Source organism: Perca flavescens, chromosome 16, assembly GCF_004354835.1.
Source record: "Perca flavescens isolate YP-PL-M2 chromosome 16, PFLA_1.0, whole genome shotgun sequence".
Taxonomy (NCBI): domain Eukaryota; kingdom Metazoa; phylum Chordata; class Actinopteri; order Perciformes; family Percidae; genus Perca; species Perca flavescens.
The window spans coordinates 18,303,840-18,326,158 of NC_041346.1; the positions used below are offsets into that span (position 1 = coordinate 18,303,840).

At 40.8% G+C, this 22,319-nt stretch overlaps 1 protein-coding gene across 1 annotated transcript; it reads left to right on the plus strand.

Annotated features, from left to right (window-relative positions):
• Positions 1–21,179, plus strand: ermp1 (endoplasmic reticulum metallopeptidase 1). The gene is given in 16 exon segments (XM_028601943.1): positions 1–366; positions 3,090–3,394; positions 6,252–6,379; positions 6,459–6,564; positions 7,007–7,153; positions 7,286–7,378; positions 9,207–9,292; positions 9,294–9,420; positions 9,660–9,880; positions 11,794–11,968; positions 12,520–12,710; positions 13,089–13,241; positions 13,850–14,052; positions 14,192–14,307; positions 15,070–15,233; positions 15,914–21,179. Coding segments are annotated over 16 exon segments (2,667 nt in total). The 5' UTR covers positions 1–91; the 3' UTR covers positions 16,091–21,179.
• The last annotated feature ends 1,140 nt before the right edge of the window (positions 21,180–22,319 follow it).

Sequence of the window (22,319 nt, forward strand, 5' to 3'; positions counted from 1 at the left end):
TTGTCCCTCAGCGCGATCCGTCAGTCGTCAAAAAAAAAAAAAAGCAACGCCTGAGAGCGACGCTTTCAGCTCATGTACCGCTGGCTCAAAGATGGAAAGCGACACCACTGTCAGGAGAATAAAACCCTTCGGGACACAGAATTATGTAGCGCAAGATAACGACGGTTCCCGGGGCCGGTGGGGGGATAACGGCTACAGCGATGACCCGAAGAGAAAGCCCAAAGTGAGCATATATTTGCTGCGGGAAGGGCTTGCAGCTTCTCTGGTCTCTGTGTTTATTTTGGTGCTGTGGGGACTTGTTCATTTGTCGTTACAGCAGCTCGTCATTGGGAACCCCACCGGCGAGTTCAACGCAGGGAGAGCCAGGTGAGTTTTGTATTTATTTTGTCTTTATGTCGACTGTCTCGAAGCAGCAGAGCTAACCTTTCCTCTAGTCTGGCAACAGACCCGCCTAGAAACCACTACCGGGTGTCCCCTCCCCTCCACCTCCACCTCCACCTCCACCTATTACCTCCAAGGTAACCTACAGGGCAGACAGGTGTAACGGGTAATGTGTAACGGTTGAAGGAGTTTGGCTCAGGGGGATGAGATGTACAGAGATACAGCAGCCTCTGGGTCTGGTCTTTAAGTGATGTAGCCTCCATCAAGTCAAAATGAATGTCCTGCACAGAGCGTGTTAATATAATACTATTCTATAAACTCCAAATCTAAACCTGTGAAAAGCTAAAATAAATAGTTTTGACAGGTAAGGTAACATGGCAAGTGTATTTGTGTAACACATTTCATAACCAAAGGCAGTTCAAAGTGCCTTATACAATGTATTAAAGACCTCAAAAAGGAAATGCATTACAACACGAATTAAAAGGAAAGGAAGTGGGCTACGAATCATTTCGGGTAATTTTACTTCTTACTTTTACTTTCCTGTTTTATATCACAATATCTAGGGTTGTGTGGGCCCTTAAGTGGAAGAAAACAAGTAATCTGAAGATGCATTTCTTAAAATGTTTAGATTGTATACACTAGGTAGGCCTACCTGATTAGTCAATAATCTGCCTTACTCCGATTGTTGACAGCCATTAATGATTGACTGAATGAATTCTGATTTTATCTTTATTGTCATTTTCGGGTACATAAAAAGTTGGCAAGGCTTCTCTCGGTGTAGGCCTAGTTAAAAACTCAAAAGAACAAAAGGACCACAAAAAAATCGCAATATTTCGCAGCCTTTCGCGATATGTAGCCTATATTGCGTAAGTTGATATTGCAATGGCGATTGAACTGATTAGTGCTCTGAGCTGCTTTGCTCACAATCATGGCTTTCATGAGTCCATGCCCTGTCAATCAAGAATTGAATTATGAGCCTGAGCATTAAACAGGGCCTTATATTAGGCGCTGCTGTAAAAATGGGATGAAAGCAGCAGTTTTGACATCTTCAATATCATTTGGTACCTCTTTGTCACTACAAGGAAACTACATTTAAGGGACTTTGTGACTTTCTAGAGCAAAAGCAAAGGGGAAAAAACAAGCATTTAGTGTTATTTATCCTTGCTTGTAACAGCTGGACTACAAGAAATGGCTTCATGGTTAGATGACAGATAATATTATTTTGTAACCACTGTGAGCATCAGCTAGCACAGCAGCAATTCTGCTGGTGCAGCTGTGGAGCTAACACCGGCCTTTCTTGAACTGCTGCAGCAAACACCAGCTGCTACTTTTATTTTTTTTTGGGGGGGGGGGCATTTTTAGGCTTTTATTTATAGAGGACAGCTGAAGATATGAAAGGGAAGAGAGAGGGGAATGACCTGCAGCAGGTCTGAGTCGAACCCACGGCCATTGCGTCAAGGAGTAAACCTCAATATATATGGGCGCCTACTCTACCAGGTGAGCTACTCAGGCGCCCAGCAGCTGCTTCTTTTAAAGAAAATATGAGCTTATAAGCTTCTGTTTTTCTTGCCATATCTTATCTTAATTTCCTGTTTCCATCTACTTGCCCGAGGGAGTCTGTGCAGTGGCAATGAAGATTAGGTCAAAGTAATACAGAACAATGGCATACTGTAACCTGACTGGGTTAGGGCAGTGGTCCAAACTCAGAAATCTGCTAGCATAACAAAGATTGGATACACCCTGTTTGTGTATAAAATGAAAAATACATACATTAGTTCTAGTCCTATCTTTTTGTGGGGACATTTTTGTCACTTTGGAAAGGAAAGAAGGGATGTTGGCGATGGTGCATCTGTAATATTTAGAACCAAACATGCACATGCAGTTTAAGTTTTGAAACGTTAAGGTGGTTTTAAAAAGAAAACCAGGACTGTGACCTCACACATACAATGATTCACTGTCTTTAACAGTAGCATTGAACTGCAGGACATTAAAGGTGCTCTAAGCGATGTTGGGTGATGTCACTTCTTGTTGACGTTCGAAGTATTTTCAAACAAAACGAGGCTAGCTCGCCCCTCCCTCCTCCTCATCCCGTCCCCTCTCCGTCCCTTCCGTGCTTCCGCACACTAACCCCCCAACCCCCACCCCCAAATCCTTCTTGTCGGTTATTGGCTGGAATGCTGGAAGACTGTTTTGTTATGTTTGGTGGTGCAGGTTGGCACAGTTTGTTTTTGTTGGCGTTTGTGGAGCCTGGGCTGTCTACAGACACCGCGTTGTTTTTACAGTGTGTTCAGGGGACAGGCAGCTCACGCATAGTGAGGAGATGTTTGCTGTATGTGACAAAAAATGTTGTAGCCTAAAAAAACGTGTGACATCGCTTAGAGAACCTTTTTTTATTTTTTACTTTCCTTTATTGCTTTTTAGAAATGTAGTTAAAGATGGAAAGAGAGCAATAAAGAGTAAATGATGGAAGTTGAGAAATTAAGGGAGAACAGTGCCTGTTAGGGGACAATATACATTACATACAAGCAATATTTTACACATTTCTTTTGCCAAGTACATTTGCCATTTATCGGTTAGAGCAACTTTTAATAACATAATGTACTGTAATTTCATGATGGAACACGTAGGCATGGTTTTCCACACCTTCACAGTTAAACAGCATCACAATACTCTCTCTCTTTTCACTCTTCGCTCACCTTATAAACTAGACGGCACTTGGAGCAGATCACCAGCGTCGGCCCTCGGCCAGTGGGCAGCCAGGAGAATGAAGTCCTGACAGTGGGCTACTTATTGGAGCAGATTGAGAACATCCGGGTTGAGACCGCAGCGGGCCCCCATCAGCTCACGGTAGATGTGCAGCATCCCACTGGCACTTTCTCTATTGACTTTCTTGGAGGCTTTACTAGCTTCTATGACCGTGTCACCAACATTGTTGTCAGGCTGGAGCCTAAGAGCGGGGCGCAGCATCTCATGCTAGCCAACTGCCACTTTGACACAGTGGCCAACAGTCCAGGTACAAAAACATTCCTCCTTCTCTTGAAGAATTCTGCCTACTTTTCTTCTCTTACTGAAAATATTGACAGTGATGAACATTGAGCTATGGATAAACAGTCAAACCACTCAGTTTGCATGTAGATACAGTACAGGCCAAAAGTTTGGACACCTTCTCATTCAATGTGTTTCTTTTTTATTTTCATGAATATTTACATTGTAGATTCTCACTGAAGGCATCAAAACTATGAATGAACACATATGGAATTATGTACTTAACAAAAAAGTGTGAAATAACTGAATAACTTATATTTTAGATTCTTCAAAGTAGCCACCCTTTACTTTTTTTTTATTAATAAGGGAAACAATTCCACTAATTAACCCTGACAAAGCACACCTGTGAAGTGAAAACCATTTCAGGTGACTACCTCATGAAGCTCATTGAGAGAACACCAAGGGTTTGCAGAGTTACCAAAAAAGCAAAGGGTGGCTACTTTGAAGAATCTAAAATATAAGACATGTTTTCATTTATTTCACACTTTTTTGTTAAGTACATAATTCCATATGTGTTCATTCATAGTTTTGATGCCTTCAGTGAGAATCTAATAGTCATGAAAATAAAGAAACACGTTGAACGAGAAGGTGTGTCCAAACTTTTGGCCTGTACTGTACATGCAAAGAACATCCACCCACCTGTGTGCCAAACTTGAATTACCAGAAAGGAAAGGACTTTTATTTGAATAAATGAAAGAGAATATACATTTGAACAATAATTCCTGTATATTTGATCAAATCAATCTTTTTCAACTGATTAAAACTTCTCGAATCGGCTGTTGCAACCCCTCAAGTGCCATCTTGTGTATCTAAAATGGTGAATCTGTGGTTTCTCATTTTGGGTTTAATTACTGTGTCCTGTCCTGTGACTGATGTGAAGAGCACTTTATAGCAAATTCTTTAGTTTTTTTTCATTTTCATTTCAACCACCATTTTTTCATTCTAACGAGCATTGCTCCAGGGATGGCAACGCCAGTAACAACTTTGATTTCTTACTGAAATATCTCAACAGGCATTCAAGTTCCCCAGAGGATGAACCATACTGACTTTAGGGATCCCCTGACTTTTCTTGTAGTGCCCCTATGCTATTCTCATTTTTGGTTCACAGTGAAATATCTACTGGGGGGTTTGCAGTGAAATTTGGTTCAGGCATTCACGGTCCCCAGAGGATGAATTGTAAACCTCACTTTTAATCTAGCACCATCATCAGGTCAAATTTTCATTTTGTCCAGTGCCAATTAGCAAATTTTAGCGTGCTAAACTAAGATGGTGAATATGTTTAACATTACACCTGCTTAATATCAACATGCCAGCATTGTCATTGTTAGAATGCTGATGTGAGCATATAGATTTAAGCATCTCTGAGTCACAGTATAGCCTCGCAGAGCTGCAACATGGCTGTGCAGCTCTTTTCCTCACAGTGTGCACAAGCCATGGGTTTCCTTTCCAGCATGCTAGTCCTCAATTAGTTTATGATGATAATACCCTCATTTGTGTCCCATGTTATGAACTGCAGTCATGTGGACCACATATTGTGAAATTTAGCCAATTCAGAAAATGTGGCTATCCTGATTGCTTAGAGCTAGACTGCACAGTAATAACAGTGTTTGTTGATGATAGATAGCACATTGTTCTATGCAGACATAGTTTCTTTGCCTTGTGTTTTAATTCAGGGATTTTCACAGCTTCACTCCACACCCTTGAGCCTTTTGGAGAGACATATTTTCCCACTTAACACACACACATGCTCACAAATAGGCCCACACAGCTTCACCAGTAAAAGGAAATCAAAGAGGTGTGGACCAGGAAGATACACATACAGTTTCATGTCCACTGCTGCCTGCCAAGCCTTTGATTTCTTGAAATTCTAAACACTTTGTCTCGCTAAAAATAATAAAGGGGGAGAATAAAGAAGTAGCACATTGTCTTGCACATATTTTTGTCCACATATATTTAATGTACCTACAGTACATGCAAACCCAGTCAGCACAGCAAACTTATAATTAAAGCATTTGAAGTCACTTTTTCTAGTTTGAAGCTGCAATGTGCACAGGTGAACTATTCAGGCTTTGATTTTTAATCGCCATCTTCTGAACTCTCACAGAGCTTTTAGGGGACAAGGATTAGGATGTAGCCGACATAAGTGGCAGCAACAGGAGCATGAATGGTACCAAGACAGACAGTGAACAGGCTCCCACCCCCACCTCGTGAACACATTCAATCCAGAAAGCTGGAGCACATGATGCCTCATGTTTGGCTCTCTGATCTTTGGGCATTCTTTCCGCTTTGTTTGCATTTATTCTCAGTAAATTGTGTTCTACACCACTAACCTATCTAATCTTTCCACATCACATGCCCTGTTCACATGCTCTTTTCTTCTCTTCTCACTATTACCTTTTTCTAAATGCTGTCACCGTTATAAAAGCAGTGGAATCTCACATTCTAGTCACATTCTTCACATGTTTACACCCAGAGCCTAATCCCTTCTCATGTGTTTCTTATTCTTTTATTTTAAGGTTAACATTTTTTGAACACCCCACATTCGTCATCCCCACTTATTTAAAGAAAAATTAATACATGATAACTTAACAACCATATTTATTCAATGCAATTGGAATAATTTGGTGTGTCTTTCATAGAAGCAATGCATTGTGTTTGTTATAAGCTCTATCACCTGAATGTGTGTTGCAGCTAATTACAAAGGGTCAGGACAGTTGGGTGATCTGGGCCAAGCCAAGCTTCTGTTGCCTGATACAAATGTGAAAGGCAAGTAGAATCAGGTTTTTAGTATTATTGACACACAAACACTGGTTTCTTTGTCTTAGGTGCCAGCGATGATGCAGTGAGCTGTGCAGTGATGCTGGAAGTCCTCCATTCTCTGGCCAATCAGTCTACTCCTCTCCGTCATGGAGTTGTCTTCCTTTTTAATGGGGCAGAGGAAAATATCCTTCAGGTAAAGTGACAAGGTCGTATTTGCTCTGTTAAATTTTCCCTTTCTCTCTCACTAACTCTTTTGACCTTCTCTTCATCAGGCCAGTCACGGTTTCATTACTCAGCATCCGTGGGCCAAGCAGGTGCGAGCCTTCATTAACTTGGAGGCTGCAGGTGTTGGGGGCAAGGAGGTTGTTTTCCAGACAGGTACTGTACCAAACAAACAATGTTCGGGTTTGTTGGTTAGCATGTTTTTTTCCTCTGGTTTCCTCCTCAAATAAAGGCAATGCAGCTTTTGCTGTAAAAAAATTGGACTGTCTGAAGTTGAGTCACTGTTGCTGCTATTATTACTGGCAGCCTGATTATGGTTCCTGAGGGGCCTGTAACATTGTATTCATATTTTATATATTTTATAATCTGATGCACATACTCACCACTACTGATATGTGTTATACATTGAAAAATCTTAAATGCCTACATCACCAAAACCACAGCTAGAGGTAAAGACAGCAAGAAACCGGGTCATAGAACCCTCATGATATACGTACTTCTACAGAATGGTTATTCTTTGTGCCAAAACCTAGGAAAGTGAGATAACTGCCCAATATATAAAATATCCTACAAAACTTTTCTTCCTGGTACCCAAAAGGTCCAGAGAATCCATGGCTGGTCCAGGCTTACGTTCACGCAGCCAAACACCCCTTTGCCTCTGTGGTCGGCCAAGAGGTCTTTCAGAGTGGCATCATCCCCTCTGACACGGACTTCCGCATCTACAGGGACTTTGGTAACATCCCAGGTAATTCTGAACAATCTTCACAGTAGTCCTGTGGTTGACAACACAAATACAATACAAAGCAAAGGTTTTTATTTTTCTCCCTCCTTTTTTAATCTTATATTGTGTATTCATGTATTTAATTTTTTTTTACAGGCATTGATCTGGCTTTCATTGAAAACGGTTTTATCTATCACACCAAGTATGACACTGCTGACAGGATCCTGACAGACTCGATACAGAGAGCAGGTACGCAGCATACACACACATGCATCTACGTAAACCTACTGTACATTCATATTATGCTTTTATCTGACACTCATTGCACATAGATTCAGCGCATGTTAGCTGGTGGGTGTGTCTGACTGTCAAGGAGAGAGTGGTCACTGCAGCAGTAGACTGGTGTGGTAGAAACAGCTGCCAACGTTGTTTTTCTGTCACAGAGAAAAAAACGCATGCTCACCCCCAGTTTCAGACTGGTGAGCACTCTGCTGATCTCATTACTCCTGAGAACTAATAAATGCATACATTCATACTTGTTGCACTTGCCCTCATTTACCTCGTGCATCTGTGTTGCTGAATTATTTTCTCTTTACTTAGCAGATAATCCAGTCAGTCAGCACTAAAAACCTGAGACAGTTAGCATATTTCCTCTCTCTCAGCAGCTACTGGACATCTCTCTTCCCTTATTCTGTCTACAGTGACTCACAGGGAAAGGCATGAATTATTAGAGAGCGAAAGTGAGATTTCAGAGTTAGGTAGAAGGTATTTTTAGTATGTAGAGAAGGAGGCAGAACAGTTTTGTAAGGTGGAGAGGGTAGATACAGCACAGGGACAGTGAATGAGGAGGATACACCAGTAGCTCTGCTCTATATATGCCTGTGATGAACACAGCAGGTTTTTGGCCTTACCTGCCTAATTCAAATCTCTTTCTTTACAGCTTTGCCTTTCAACAAAGTGAGGGAAAGGTGCAAGGCTAGCATTGTTCTAATGTAAATTCACTTTGTAAATAATTGGTTAATAAAATGGTTATGTATGATTTTTGTTTTGTCATAGTGAAATATTGAAAGGAAAGTTGTTTGTAAAATCACAAAGCAGAATCTTGTAGCTGAATAGTGAACCCAACATGAACAAGTAGATGTTGTACACTCTGTACACTTTCAAAGCCACATTGAGCCTACCAGGCGGAAGAACAATGGAGCTTTGTCTTATGTGTGCGCGTGCACTCGCGTGTGTGCAGCAAATAGGGCAGCACAGAAAACAGAAAGTTGGCCTCGGCTGCAGCAACCTAAACAGCGACTTCTTACTGAGCCTTCACATAGCCAGATTTCTCATCTACATTCAACATCATGATTGTAGCCAATTTATGGAAAGTCCACTACGTGTCCCATATACTGGTGTACACCTGTTGTATAAATATGAGAGGCCATTTAGACCAATAATCAGACTTGACCTCACACACACATACACCACTACACTCTTTGACACACTACTGCTTGAGGGCATGAATCACATGTGCTCACACACATTATACTCTCGCACAAACACTCTGTAGTAGTGCATCTAAGACAGACAGTTGTGTTTGTGAGTGAGATTGTGCATCTTCTCTTGCATATCCATATATGTAATGGGAAATAAAGAGTATAGCTGTGAGTTTGAGAGAATAGTAGTGTATGTCAAAGAGAATGAAGGGGAGCATTATTGTATGTGTAAGAGGGTGTAGAAGTGTGTGTGGGAGAATATAGTAATTTTATATGTGCAGGACAATTAAGCCATTTGTTAGAGCAAGTATAATTTAAAGCCTGAATTGTCTTTCATGCATGTTTTATATGCTGTAATTACCAATAAAATAAAATTGGATTACATTTAATTTAATTTAAAAATAGCTGTAACTGTTGATTAAAGCAGATTGTAAGGCTCAATACACAGTAACAGACCTTCATTTACTAGTATCTTATATTTAGTATTTGCATTGTTTGCATTCCCCCCCCGGATAAGCAACATATGGTGCATATGGTCTTATTGCTGCAGAAAATACTGTCTGGGTGAAACTTTGAAACTTACTTCCTGTTTTTAGGCGACAACATTCTGGCGGTCCTGAGGTACCTGGTAATGTCAGACAAGTTGGCTGATTCCTCAGAGTATCGTCATGGCAACATGGTATTTTTTTGACCTGCTGGGGGTAGTCGTGGTGGCTTACCCATCCCGTGTTGGCACCATCCTCAACTACATTGTAGCCACTGCCACCTTCCTCTATCTGGCCAAGAAAGCCTCACGACCAGGCAATTGGGGTAGGTCACCATTTCCTGTGGTGGATGCATGTTTTGTCATTTCCTGTACTTTGTCTGTTTGTTTGTTTGTTGTCTGTGTTGCGTGTTTTCTGCGGTTTCTTTTTTTCAAATTGCAAGTGAAAAATTGTCCAATCCCAACTTGTGGGGCCAAATCCACATGGTTTTCTGTAGAAGAGTTTGATGAACTTTTTTTTTAGTGTGTTAGGGCTTTATTTACCATTTATCTCCATCTCTCTCAGGTGGCCGATATGTTCGAGATCTGGCCTGTGCTACAGGTGTAGCAGTCCTGAGTTGGTTCGTCACCCTGCTGTCAGTGCTGATTGTTGCTCTGCTTGTCACTCTGCTGGGCCGCTCCATGTTTTGGTACAACCACTTCTATGCCTCCATCTGCCTCTACGGGGCTGCTGCCACAGGCAAGATGATCCTCATTCACACACTGGCCAAGAACTTGTATTACGAAGTAAGTGGAGTTGTATGCCTCACTGTAGGGCTTTCTTTTAAAGGTATAGTTTTAGGAAACATTTTGGGTAAAACGTTTATTTGCTTTCTTGCAACAAGCCTTTTTCCCCACTATAAAATCCACCGCTGCTTAAGTCTTTATGCTAAGCTAACCATCTCCTGGTTCCAGCTTCATATTGAAGAGACATTCTGTACTCTGAAATGCAACAATGTTCAGGTGTTAATAGCTGACTCAATATGTTAATAATTTCTTTATTAAGTATATATCTACTTACCCCCTGGCAACTGCTGAAGTAACCTCTGTGGCACAATTACCCTTGGTTGAGAGTCACTGTTCTGGTTTAACCACAATGACTCTGAAGCAGGTAACACAAAATTCATCACGTCTTTGCCTACAAAAGTACATGCAGAGCAGTTGAATTAGAAACCATGATTTCAGTGTAGTTGTAGTCCCACATCAATCAAGACCAGAATCGGCTGTACAAAGCTACTACTGGGGTTTAACTTGCATGGCAGTGATGCGAGACCATACACTGCTGTACGGATTTGTAATGTTTGTGTATGTGAGGGGTTTCTATCTAACTGCTGGTTTGAAAAATCTTAAACCAAAAGGCAAGACTGTAGACTTTATTGTCCCGTACATTACAAAGTAGCAGTGATTTATCTCGGTCTCTTGTTTTTGGGCTGCTATGGCTACAGGCACCAGGCTTTTGCCATTGTGTCCTGTACCTGCTTCCAGAGGGCAGAATGGTGAAATGGCTGTTGAGTGGGTGTGTGTTGTCCTTTGCTATTGTGGTTGCAATGCATGTGATGGCCTTCAAATAGAGATCTGAAGGGGAACCTATTGCTATTTCTTTTGGCTACGTTGAGATGGAAGAAGTTATGCTTACACCACTGGGAAAAATGTACGGCAGAGATGTGGTAGTCCGTTACAGTTATTGCCCGTCTCAGTCAAGTCATGATGTTATCTTTCATTTACATTACATTACATGTCATTTGACTTAACTTTTTTATCCAAAGCGACTTACAATTGTTCTATATGTCAGAGGTCGCACGCCTGGTCTGGAGTAACTAGGGGTTAAGTGTCTTGCTCAGGGACACATTGGCTGATGTATCGCAGTGGGAATCGAACCCGGATCTCCCACACCAAAGGCACGTGTCATATCCACTGTGCCATCACCCCCCCTTTGATTATAAAAAGAACTTACTTGTGTACATATGGACATTGTGCTTTGTAACGAAATATTGCAGCAAGCCTCTGAATCATCCTACAGTAATGTATGGTAAATTAGGTCAGTTAATTCTTCCTGCAGTAGTGGAGGTGTTGTTCCTTTTTAGTTTTAATATAACCATGGCCATGGTGTAAAGTTCCAGGTGTAGGAACTGGGACGTAACAAATTAAAATAATTGATTCTGTCTTCCTGTTTAGCCACAGCAGTCATGAGTTAGTGATTGTCCTATTTGATGTGATTTGAAAAAAGATGTGTTATAGTATTAGTGATGGATGTTGAGTGTATATGAGGCAGGGACTGAGGGCACAGTGTTGTAATTAACAGCATGGCCAACAGATCTGATCTCCTCATGAGTAGTCTATGAAACAACCTTAACTGCTCTGTATGATATTTATAATTAAAGTGATGCATTTCAGAGGCTGCTTGTACATGTTGCCACCACACACTTCTTTTTTATTTATTTTTATTTTAGTATTACTCTGTCAGCAGATTTTAATCCCAAAGTTAAAGTTTTCCTTTTTGGCAATGCAACAAGAAGATTTTTCCTCAACTGCACATCAGCTGATTTCCCACTTATCAAAGTAACATACAGCCAAAATAAAACTCCACCAAAGTGTCTTAATCCAAACATGCATGCATATCCCTTGTATGTTGATCTGTTGGGTGTGTGTTTTCCATGCAGGGTGTCCGTTTGGTGGAGCTGGGTGATCTCTACTTTGACGTGAGCTTGTTGCTGTGGTGCTGTGGCCTGGTGTGGCTGACCCACCAGGGCCTGTGTTCAGCCTACGTGCCCATGCTAATGGTGGCCTTCCCCCTGGCCACCAGACTGTTGCTGGCAAAAGAATTTAAACACAGAGGTAAACACTCAACTCAACTTTATTTACAATGGATGTTTATTCATAGGCAAATTTAAAAAATACTAGAAATATATATATATATATATATATATATATATATATATATATATATATATATATATATATATATATATATATATAGCGGGGAAATTAAGGTGTCTTTGTAGCCAGGTACCTTAAAAACAGTCACAAAACAATACTATTAATACAGTACAATATGATACAATCACATTTGAAAGTAATGAGTTATGCGTTATTCTTACACTTGTGGACACTTTGGTTGATTTGGTATCCGTTATAGTCAGAGTCAAGAGATAGAAGTATTGTTATGTTCTTTTTAAATTATTCACTACTTCCGCAACTTTAAGTGTACAACCAAGTTCAACCCTATGAATGCCTCAGAGGAGCGACACTCTAAAAGTGTACGCCCCTATCCCCATTTGTATGATGTTTGGGTTTAAGAGGGATTCTCATCAAAAGATTATTGATGGTCTGATCCTTGGCTAGTTCAATTTGATCTGACAAACCATAACCTCTCCATCTTTCTGCAGGAGCATCAGTGAAGTACAGTGTGCTCTATATGTTGGGCCTGACTTTGCCTTACGTCCACTTCATGTTCCTTATCTGGGTGGTGTTTGAAATTTTCACACCCATCATGGGTCGCAGTGGCACTGAGATACCACCTGAGGTGGTGATGGCCTCTCTGGTCACCCTGGCAACCATCTTCCTCTCTTCCTTTTTTGTGAGTGCTACCACATTATGTACAACAATGAATAACAAATCTATCAACAGAATCCGCTTGAACATTGGGAGGGTATGCAGGCTAGAATACACATGACCAAACTGTTGAATTGTGTTGATCAAGCTTCTGGCAGCAACGCTTTCTTTGAGCAGTTTTAAAAAAAACTTTAGATAAGCAAACCAACACCTGTGTATAGTTGACTGACTGAGTGGCAGTTACATTTTATGCAGATCTTACAGATGGTGGCTTAAGTTTTTTGGGGATATTTATCTTAATGGAATTTGTTTTTTATTTGAATCTTTTTTGTTTTAAATTCAAAATGACTGCAGTGCAGATTGTTCCTCCATTCCAGTAACCTATTATATTTCTCTGTCTCAGCTGCACTTCATCTACTTGGCACGGAGCACTAAGTGGATCCTGGCTGGTCTGGGTTCAGTATTCATCATCACGTTCCTGTTGATGTCCTGTGGGCTCTTCTTTCCGTTTTCAGGCAGTCCAGACAGCCCGCGGCCAAAACGAGTCTTCCTGCAGGTTCAAAGTCACAACACACGCACAGAAGCACACACATGTACACAGAAACATCTGCATTTACTCTTATTTTTACTAAGGAAAGAACATAGAAATCCCTCATACATATACTTTCTCATATACATCTCTTCAATGGATGTGAGTCACCCATTTAAAAAAAAAAAAAAAAAAAAAAAAAAAAAAAAAAAAAAAAAAAAAAAAGAATGTTTATATTGAAAGTGGGAAAAATCCAACATAAACACTTTTAATGCCAAGAGAACACGGCTGCTGCAATTATCTTGCAATCTTTTTGTTTGGCCTCAACTGACTATCCTGCAGTGCAGCTCCTGCTTGCATGATTAAAATGTCTTGTTTGGAGCAGGAGAAACACAAAGCCCCTATATAGCATGTTTTTTTTGTAACTGGGACACAGCACACCATGATCTCTCCATTTGTTTTCATGATTAGATAAAAGTGCAATGATTCCACTCCTTCACCTGCTGATGTAAACCACAGAGAGCTCCATTAAGTAATTCTGGCAAGAGCAGAAAATCACTCTGTAAAACGTCTGTAGAAGGAAAATGTGTGCTTAAAAGAAGCAAATGAGAAATGTTTGATATGCCCTCCTGCAGCACACGACGCGGACCTTCCACAATCTCCAGGGCGAAGTGGAGAGCCAAGACTCGGGTCTGTGGATGAACAGTTTCGACTACACAGGCATACAGCACCTCACACCCCACATCCCTGAGATCAACGACAGCGTTCGCACTAGCTGCCGTGAGGACCGGCCCTTCTGTGGTTACCCCTGGTTCCTGCCGTTGAAGTTCCTCAGCAAGTCAGTAACACAGCCTCTCAGCTAATAGCACGGTTTCCATGCTCTTTGTTTTCATTCTCTTGATGTAATTGTCTTCCATCTATACACTTTTCATACTTTATATTCTTCCTCACCTCGAAGTATTTTGTTGTATTTGCAGAAAGAACTGGTACCTTCCTGCTCCGGAAGTGTCACCCAGCTCACCGGTGGAGTTCAGCCTGCTGTCCAGAGAGGAGACCAGCTGGGGGACGGTCAAGATGGTCTTCAGTGTGAAAGGTCAGGGTGTGGCCAAATTCAAAAACACAAATTCTTTCTAGGACTTGCATGCAGAGATAAGAGACAGGATTAAAAAGACTTGCAACTCGACACCAATATCATGTGACTACAGTTGGACTTGAGCCATATGACCAGTGCAGAGGACTTCTGGATGATGACAGCAGCATATTCACTGACGGAGCATGTAGAGCTGGCCGAGCATACTGAAAATATCCAGTGACCCATCAATTGGGATGGAGAGTTTACATCAGCACTGAGTTTATGTCTGTAGAGACATTTTGAAACATTCAATTATTGATTGAAAGTTCAGCCGTCATCTTGGAAACACTAGTTGACAAAATATCTTCACCACAAGCTCCATTTCGTAGCTGTCCTGAGGCTTTCAATCATCATACCACAACTTCCTCAGCGGATGGAGTTTGCCCAGTTGTGAAAAAAATGTAGATGTTCAAGTTTCCATTTTTTTCTGAGCACTGTAAGGACATCTGAACTCATCCATGTTGAAAAAACTACATTTCCACAACAACTACAATGTATGCACAATGCTTGCAGATATACTACTATATTTTTATCAAGCCATTCAATATTATAGTGCATTAGGTTTTTGGGCTTCTGGTGCCAAGCAGTTCTGTAACCATTAAAGTACAGCCACTGTCACAGATATAAACTATCAGTAATGTGATGCTTTCATTTACCAGCTGGCTGATCTGGATGTGTATGTGTACATATATTTTAACCTGTGTCCTGTCCTGTCCCGTGCAGGCCCCAGCCACATGTCCCTGTATCTGATGCCTCACCGAGGAGCCAGCCTCTCCACCTGGTCCTTCGGTGACGGGACGCCTCAGTTTGACCTGAGCGGAGAATATTTTGTCTTTTATTCCCACGGCCTTGACGCCCCCACATGGATCTTCTGGTTCGAAATACAGGTACTGCAGCATAAGGAGCATTCTGTACTTGTAGCCAGGTTACAGTTTCCAGTCTTTATACTAAGCTAAGCTAACCCTCTTTTAGCTCTTACTTCATATTTAGCATACATACATGAGAGAGATATTGATCTTCCCATCTAACTCGAATAAGCATATTTCCCAACAGGTCAAACTATTTGTTTTAAGATTATTTCCCTTGCCCAAAATGTTTTATAAATCATCGGCTACTGCTGCATCTTTGAAATCCATCTGAGTATCCAGACAGATGCTGATTTTTTATTTTTTTTTATGTCATTTTTTTCATTCTTCGCATATTTGTATTTCTGCAAAACTTCACCTTATTGCCTCAGTTAATGATCTCTGCAGGAGATTAGCTCCTGGCAGGACACAGTTGGATTGTGTTGCTGTCATGTGAAAATCTTTAAACTCCCATTTTAGAGACTTCATTTGCAATTGCATTAACAATTGTTTGGGTTAAGAACAACTTGATTACCTTTTGATAACTCTTTTAAAATCTATTGCATAAGCTAAAGCACATGCCGCACAATCAAGCTAAAGACAAGGGGACTTTTCTTAGGGCCTGGAAAAACTGCTGGTCTGGTTCTGGTGCTCTCACATGTTAACCGTCTGTGCTGACATTCGTGGTCTTCTTTCTTTCTTTCTTTCTCCCCCTCTGTTAGCCTCCCAGGGACCCGGACCCAGCTGGCCCTGAGGGGATGATCTCCGTTGCCATCTCCACCCACTATTTCTTCGGGCCCGACAGTAGGACTGCTCAACTGGAGGGCATCCTCCGCAAGCTTCCCACGTGGGCTTTTCCTTCGTCTTGGGTCAGTACCTACGACATGTACCGATACTGAGGATGCCACACATCACAGAGGCCGACGCTGACCAAGCTGAGAGCTACAGGGGCCCCCGAGAAAATATTTCAAGGAACAACACTGAGGACCGGCCCTGACGCCTTTTCTCTCTGACACAAACGCACACTCTAGCACACACTCATGCTCCCTCCCAGCCTGCCTGCCTGAGAGACCTCCATCACTGTGTCAGTAGGTCTAGTAGCTGACCGAGCAGGAGGACGCGCTGAGACACACCAGAGGTAAGCTGATCAGACAGCTTACAAACTGACTAACTCAACGGCCGACACACTGGCCACCGCTAGCCTCATGCTCACTCCTGGGTTAGTGAAAACAAAGTTGTTTTTTTTGGTACTTAATCTGTCGTGCCTTTGCTTTACTAAATCCATTTCACTCCCCTCCTCACTTTCCCTCTTGCTCACTTCCTCCCTTTCTTCATCTCTCATGCTTCCTGAATGAATAACGTTGCATGGCTACTTCCCCTGCACTCTCTTTATGAGCAAACCTCTTGGGCCATTCTCAGACTAGATGTGTCTCTGGCTTCCTCTGCAGAAATGACACAACCACTATCTGCACTGTAGGTGAAGTAACATACTGAGCAATCTGTTTGGGAGGGGAAACAAAGAACGGTTTTGTTCCCCTGATCCGACTTTAACTGGAAACTTGCTTTTCATTTAACAAGTTGCTCTTCATAATTTGTCAATAACACCAATGATTTGCAGCAAGTCGTACCCCTGTGTTTGTCATGTCAGGAATGCCAACAATCTGCTTTAATTGTCAAAGAATCTGGCATGCAGAGGCAGGAAACTGTGCCTGTTCAATGAGAACAGCTGGCTTAAATCAAAATGTGAACGTGTCCTTTAGGAGGAGGAGTCACTTTCTGAAGATTTCATGCAGAGGGCAATATTTAGGGTCTTACATTTTTCAGCCTGGTGTGTTCACGCAAATGTGTATTGATTTTGGGCGCAATGAGACCAAAACTCACAGGGAAACACGGACGTGTGGCAATCTCACTGTCCTTTGATTTCAGATTATTCCCTGAGCCTTGAGGGTGACTGGGTGGAAATGCTACTCCACACTCATTAACATGATCAGTATCAGTCAGCTAGTTCTCTCTCACATTATTTGCATTTGCAGTTACTGTAATAGTATTTTGCACTTGTTCAAACTTGACTTCTGCTCTGTGCTACAACCTATCTCCAGCAGCACCAATGCATGTCACATTTCATATACTAAACGATGAATCAAGAAAAAAAATCAGAAGATTAATAGATAGTGTAAATAACTTAGTTCTGACCCTAAAGGAACGTTATCCAGTTTGCATATCTTGGCTGCAGATGAAGATAAATTCATCAGACCTTGATGCATTTTCAGTTAATTGTACCATGGCATCAAAACAGAATGATGTACTGTAGCTTCATTTGAAACCAGTTAAAAACCACGAAGGTGCACATTTTCAACTCTATAGCAATATAGATAATATATTAATCCAAGTTAAAAACAAATGGGTGAATCTTTGTTTTATGAGTCTGTAATTTCTAAATAATATATTTAATGTATATACAAAATTTTTAAGACTTTTCCTGGATAGAACTATGCGGTTTGGTACTAATGATATGGAATATGGAGAACATGTTAAGTTACTTCCAATTAGTTAATTTCAACAACTGATTGTGCAAAAAAAGTTCAGTCTACAGGCAAGCATACAATTCAAAACATGCGGAGAATACGGATTCCGATAATAAGAATATTTACTGAGCTTTTCTTTTAAATAAATTCATATTTTCCCTATAATTTACCAAATTGCATAGTTATTTCAAGGAAATGTCATCAAATAACATCTATTAAAAAAAAAAAGCGTCACCAAAAGCAGTCATATACAGATAGTTATGAAATGAAATTCTGTTACCATAAATACTCTCTGCTGAAACATCCAGCTAATTGTCAACCCAGTGAGGAGCTGCACTATGCCAAACTGTTCATTAACTGTAATTTCTCTCCTCCAAGTTTTGGTGCTGCTGCGGACAGCTCGTACCGGTTACTATTGCTAATGTTTCTTATATTTCACTCATCTCATGTGGAGCTTCATCTTTTTGGTCTAGAGCCCAAGTATCACAACCCAGTTATTATGACCTGTTTTACATGTCTACTTCACATAGTCAACCCTTATAGAACACCATGGCACAGTTACAGCCAGGTTACACTAAAAAAAGGGGATCGGATGACAGGTTGTCCACACTGGAAGGCGATATTGTTTAAATATGGGGATAAAAGCCATCTCTCCTGGAAAACCTTCAGAGTGTTGCGCTTGGTTGCTCACATTAAAATCGACAAATAGTTGTGCCAAGAATGAAAAAAGAGAGCTAGAGAGAAGCTCAATACCTTGCTCCTTTCTCACCTCCACACAGCTGGCCAATCACAGTGTGAGGTGGGTGTGAATGTCGGTTTTTGGAAAGTTATAGAAATGGTCGGACGGACACAGATTTCCCCCCCCCCCCCTTATCTGATGTCAGAAAGGTGTGGAGGGAGGGGGTTTCTGAAGCTATTAGACCACCACTACCTCCACAATGATCAAAACTTTGGTCCAACACTAAGATAATGGCTATTTTTTTTCATCTTTTTTTGTTAAGAGATTGATTGCATTTTGATGGATTATAAAGCCTCATCATATTTGTTTGTGACTAACTGTTTTCCACTAACAAAGTGGAGAGGTTCCAGTGGTTTGATAGTTGAATTGCATCTGTGTTTTCTCTGCCTTCAGTCCCACTCTGATGAAACCTGTTTAACCACAAACAAATGTCACATGTGTATAGTTGCTTGTTGGCAGTTTGACTCCTCCTATATGTAATCATAGGTGGCAACGGTTTCTGAGGACATGGGAAATTGTTTGCACTTGGGAAATCGACTGAGCAAAATCATCTTTGGTCCCCTTTGTGTGATCCATGTTGTCTGTTTTGGCTTCAGTCACACATAATAAATGCTGACATAAAGGAGGCCTTAACATTTCGCTTCCAAAGACACGTCAAATGTTCACTGTTGTGGACACAAACATCTCAGTGGTCTTAAAGCTATCAGGTGCTGCACTGTACAGTGTGTTTTTATGTACGTGAATCGTTGTCCATTGGGGAGTTTGAACTTAAAATCAGCCTTGGACAGCACTTGGCAAGTAAAGAACATGTCGTCCTTAATCGTCTTTAATGCACAATGTGTAACGAGAAGTCCTTAAAGTACTCTAACTCCATCTGCTGAGGAAGATACAGTGTGATACAATTTAAAAGCTCCAGAGCAGGTGAGATTGTTTTTGTCAAAAGCCAGATGATCATATCAGCTGACCGCAGTATGAAGACATGTCTGACCTCAGTGTCCCTTCAAAAAGTAAAATATCAAATATATCAGACATCTGCTCAATTTAATTGGCTGGTGAAATTGTCAACAACGTAGAGATTTTATACCTTTTATAACGGTTTTCTTTTTTTTCCCCCAAATGTATTCAGCTGGTTTGTATTTCCACCAAGATAACAGTTTATTAAAAGACCACTAGACTTGTTTTTACTTAAAACATGAAATGGAATAATAGTGATGAATAACAGGTGCGTTTGTTTCTATAAAAGCACGAACACGGGAGGAACTGCTGTAAATGTGGGACGCAGCAGGGAGATGTCTGACTTAAAAGCTGTGAAATGGCTCATCTGACGCAGTTGGTGCTCCCACTGTTGGACTAAAGCGTACACCGAACACTGCTAGAGCTTAAAAAACACGCTGCTTTTAGAATGACGTGAAATAAAATTGTTTGTGACAGAATCTAATGTATTAATGTAAGACTCAGAGGCTAACCAAGCGCTGTGCATTGTGATTTTTGTTAAGTGTAAACTCACTCACAGACGTAGCTTTATCGTCATCACATGTTAACAGTCAGTCAAGAAAACCAAATCAGTCATTCACACAAATATTCATATCAGCTGGAGAAATTAGCCATTTTAGCTGAAATCTATTTTGGGATATATACATTGAAATGTCTTAATGTTGTTGAAGGATGTCCTTTTTTCTTTTTTTAAGATGTTTAATTTGTTAAGTTTTTTAAGGGTTACTTATACTGTTTCTTTTGTCCAACATCTTAACTTTTCACCAATGCCTATTTTTGTTACTGTTCACTTTTGTTCTGAAAGTTCAATTTTTTTTTTTTTTTTAAAGACCGATCATGATGTTCTTTTTTTTGTGATTGATTTGACATTTTAAAGGTCCTGAACACCCGCACAAGTGTTTTCAGTTAATCTGGCTCATGAGACCTCTTCCCAGGACTGTGGGACGTGTCTATAGACTGATTGACATCTTCCTGAATTTCTTGTTTCTTTGCTTTGTTGCACCTGTTAGGGCAAGACTAGTCTATAGGTGTTTCTCATGTCTCTTAAATTGCCTCCTCGACTCCTCCACTTGCCTCTCTTCCTCTGTCTTAGTCCCCACCCCCCCACCATGAGGCACGGGAGAGACGCAAGGAAATCATCGGAGGAGAAAGGCAACAAGGAAATGCGTCCTTCGCCCAACTCGACTTTGAACGTACACATGGTCCACCAAAACAAGTTGCGACCCGAGGCTATTTTGCAGAGGCGCCGTTGCTCCATCCGGCGCATAGCACCGTCCGTGACGATTGTGATTGGTTTAAAGAAATACTAATGAACCAGAGCAGGTGTTTCTCGCATCCCGGAATGCTGTGGTGAGTAGAGACTAGGTCAAGACAAATTACAGCTGTATCAACTTATTGGTAGAAAATATTTGTGACCTAATAAATTCCCATCGAAGCTACGACCCACCTTCAACCTGAGCAGAGGTCTAATCGGCCAGAATCCGTGAAATCACCGGTGTGGGACCGGTCAGAGACTTTAAATAACTCCTTAAACTGCTGTTTTGTTTTTGAAATTGCATATTTGTCTGTCAATTGAAATGTAATGATTGATATGACTGTTGCAATTGGGAATATTGGGATTGATCTTATTACAGGGTATCCATTTATTGAATGGATGGGATGATTTTACATTATGCAAAAATCTTGTATTAAATTAGTACTTCTACGGCAATTAAAACGCTTATTACGTTGTTGATTGTAATGTCCTATTTACAACACACATACAAACCGATTAGAATTAGAAATACAGGCAAACTAACCATTTTTAAAAATAATTTATTGGTCTTTATGTACAAGGAAAAAAAAAGTAGAAAACCAAACATGAGTAGAAAAGCCAAATGTACAAGAGTATCTTTACACTGCATTGAGGATGTTTGCTGCTGCCGCCCCAGAAATCAAACTTAACTCGGAGTAAGGGAACAGGCAAAACTTTTAAACTGTATACAGGAGGGAGAGCCGAGTACCACGAGACGCAACTGACCGACCGCTCCTTGCCCACAGAGAAGGAAACCAGAAAAGATCTGCGATATTCATTTCCGTAGGAAATTGTCTCATATGTCGTCAGCATTAGTTTTGAGCATCAATGATTAGGTTTCTGATGACAGGGACGGGGGTAAGGGTGTGTGTGACGTCATAACAAGTCAAGCGCTCAATCAAAGCAACCGGTTAAAACAGAAGGCCTCTGGACATGAAGTCTTTGGTTCGTCATGTTACTGCTTCAAGTAAAGCTTACAGCGGAGCAGCGTAGTGTGGCTGTAGGCTTGTTCAGAGTGGAGACGGTGCAACGGGATTGATGTTGAGTGACGACTGTACATCATTTTGCCCTTTCGTGAATAGTTTGTGTTCTAACAATGCAGGCCATTCACAAAAAAAAAAGAATCTAAATTTCAATAGTTACCACACGCGACTCATCTTGTATACACTGTCAAGAGAGCAAAATTGTATCTTTAAAATATGATTTGGTCTATCATGAAAAGTAAAAGCAAACCGCTGGGGAAAAGAAGTAGTGAACATAAAAAATAAAGCTGAGTAACATTTCAATACATTGCACAATATAATACTGACGTATCTGTTTTGAACCTTTTAGTGCTTGCGGTAGAAAGCCAATACATGACTTTGATTAACTAAAAGGGGGAGAAGTTTGTCATAAAAACCAACCAAGCATCAATCCAGTAATTACCACTCTGCTATAATGCCAATAAATAATAGTAATAATAATAATAATAATAATAATAATGAGGACTAAAATGATTAAATCAATTTGCATGTGATGAAAGTCACCAAACATGTCAACACGTTCTCAATACGATGCGTTCAGAAATCCACGCAGGA